Source organism: Mandrillus leucophaeus, unplaced genomic scaffold, assembly GCF_000951045.1.
Source record: "Mandrillus leucophaeus isolate KB7577 unplaced genomic scaffold, Mleu.le_1.0 Scaffold867, whole genome shotgun sequence".
NCBI lineage: Eukaryota > Metazoa > Chordata > Mammalia > Primates > Cercopithecidae > Mandrillus > Mandrillus leucophaeus.
Window position 1 is genome coordinate 290,990 of NW_012109441.1, and position 2,515 is coordinate 293,504.

The 2,515-nt window shown below is 44.3% G+C and overlaps 2 protein-coding genes across 2 annotated transcripts in view; one reads left to right on the plus strand and one right to left on the minus strand.

Annotated features, from left to right (window-relative positions):
* The window catches only part of PSMB9 (proteasome (prosome, macropain) subunit, beta type, 9), a 25,709-nt gene that overhangs the window by 13,061 nt on the left and 10,133 nt on the right, over positions 1 to 2,515 (minus strand). Inside the window, exon 3 of the mRNA XM_011968950.1 lies at positions 970 to 1,037. Coding sequence (XP_011824340.1) covers positions 970 to 1,037 — 68 coding nt within the window. The remainder of the gene's footprint in view (positions 1 to 969; positions 1,038 to 2,515) is intronic.
* The window catches only part of TAP1 (transporter 1, ATP-binding cassette, sub-family B (MDR/TAP)), a 14,303-nt gene that overhangs the window by 2,746 nt on the left and 9,042 nt on the right, over positions 1 to 2,515 (plus strand). The gene's annotated exons all lie outside the window — the stretch shown is intronic.

Consider the following 2,515-nt stretch of genomic DNA (forward strand, 5'->3'; position numbering starts at 1 on the left):
GCAATATTGGGCTCACTGCAACCTTTGCCTCCCGGGTTCAAGTGATTCTCCTGCCTCAGCCTCCCGAGTAGCTGGGATTACAGGCATCAATCACCAAGCCCGGCTAATTTTTGTATTTTCATTACAGACAAGGTCTCAACATGTTGGCCAGGCTGATCTTGAACTCCTGACCTCAAATATCTGCCCACCTCGGCATCCCAAAGTGCTGAGATTACAAATGTGAGACACTGCACCCAACCAGAACTCAGGAATTTTTGAGGGTGATCATTCAATGTCTCTCAAATTTATTTGACAAGAGAATAGCATGAAGTTTAATGCTTGGATTAAAGCAGGAGGCAAATAATCATCTCAGATATTATTAATCACTGCAGATGTTAATCAAAATTAGGTTTATTTTTCAGGCTTAGATTTTATAACAAAGCAAAAAATGCTAAGGTAAGAAAAATATGCCTCATCAATTTTTCTTTGCTATTAACAATCTATGCTATTAACATAGAACATAACTATGTTCTATGGAACATAATGTAAGTAATATTGACCTAACCCTATATACTCATTTTGCATGTGAGGAAATTGGTTAGGAGGGGGGGAAGAGACAACATAGTTCAATATATGGTAAATGAGAAACCAGGTATCTGCTTGACAGAATCATCTTTTTGATCTCTAAATACAGATGGAAAGAAGCTCCTCAAAAATCTGTCTCCTGTCCCCCACTCAGACCCTATTCCTTTACACTCATCCCTGTACACTACTGGGACAGGTCACATACGCATTCGGACCCCAGATCCTCCTCCACAAATTCAGAGACCCAAGCGCCCACCAAATAGCTTATCATAGTGGCTTTTTGGGAAGGTCAACTCCATTCCTCCAAAGCTCCGATTTGCCAGTCTTTTCATGAATGGGTAAGAAAAATATGTATTTGAGGCCATTAGCTTCTTTCCAAATGCATACATCTTCACTTTTACTTACCCTGCAGACACTCGGGAATCAGAACCCACCACAACGCCCCCGTCAAACTCCACTGCCATGATGGTGGTCTGCAGAGACACAGAATATGGAATATCAGGGCAGGAAGAGCCTTGATGCCCTCATGTTAGAGAAGAAAAAATATTCCCAGAGAGGCGAAGTTGACTGGCTCAAAGATCACACAGTAACAGGCCAGAGCTGACTGTCAGTACAGGCTTTTTTCCCTTCATCTTTCCACTTTATCTATTGCTTCATCTGGCTGCAGGGGAATGCCACAGCGCAGCTGTGATACAACACAGAAAGAACTGTGGCCCTGAGTTCCAACTTGCCTAGTGGAATCCTCTCCACTGTAAAGAGAGAGGTGGAGATGAGGTTCCTACAGGTAGAAGTGAAGCAGCTCCACAAGTGAAAATTATCTCCACGGGAAAGGCTCCTAGTATGTGCAGATGTGGTTTAGACCCAACACAGAGCATTTGACTATGATTCTGGGAAACAAGGTCAGCCTTTTCTTTTCTTTTCTTTTGTTCACAATCCTCCACTCTCAACCCCCATTTCATCAGAAGTGAGCTCTTTCAATTTATTGAACAGTGGAAAAAATCGAGCAGGGCAGTGGTTAGCATGGCCAGCGGCAAGGCAAGAGAGAAGCAGCAAGGAACACGTAGATGGTTTAAAATAAAAGTTTCAGTTATGGAATTTCTGATCAAGAGGTAAATAAATATCTCAGCAGCCAGGGGGGTAAATTTGTACCAAGAGAGGATTTGACTGAGAAGCTTAAGTTGACTTTTCCAGGTCAAGAAAGGAATCAAGAAAAAGTGAGGGGAGATAGAGCTACATTTTTCCTGCTGCTGAGTTGGAAGGAGTCTTAAGGATCCTCGGTTCAAATGAGGAAACCAAGTCACAGAAAATGCAAACGACTTATGCAGAGTCACACAGAATTAATAGTAGACCTGGGACTAAAATTCAGGTCTAACTCTTATCCCTTGTTTCCACTTCTACTTCCTACTTGCCACTGCTCATTTGGCAGTGAGGGGAGATTTCCCAGAGTATAAGTGGTTTCACTGTGCCTTTCTTACCAGGCTGTAAATTACTCTGGCCCCAAAGGATGCTTCTCTGAGTGTGCTTTCCGACGGACCGACTTATCATGAACAGAGGGTCAAAGAACAGGGTTAACTTCAAGTTAGAGGCTATTCCTCTGTAACAAAGCTGCCTCCAAGCCACGAGTGGTGGCAGTAGTCCAGAGCAGAAGCCAGCCAGTCAGTCTTGGGACTGCCATCTGCCCCAGGCGCCCATCCTAAGCAAAGTCCCCCCAGTGGGCACATGGGAGTGGGCAGGGAAGACACAGGGAAGGGAGCAAGGCAGCATCTGGGCCAAGGAGGAGCCTTTCTGGGTCAAGCTAGGGAAGGGCATCACTGGTTAACGCAGAACCCCTATTATCAGTGCTTGGGCTAAGAGTTACCCAGTGGCAAGTTTATCAAAAGTCTGTGTGATGAATTGGTCCTTCTCAATAAGTGCCTATATTTCCTTCTCCCAAGTGCTGTTCTACTTCACC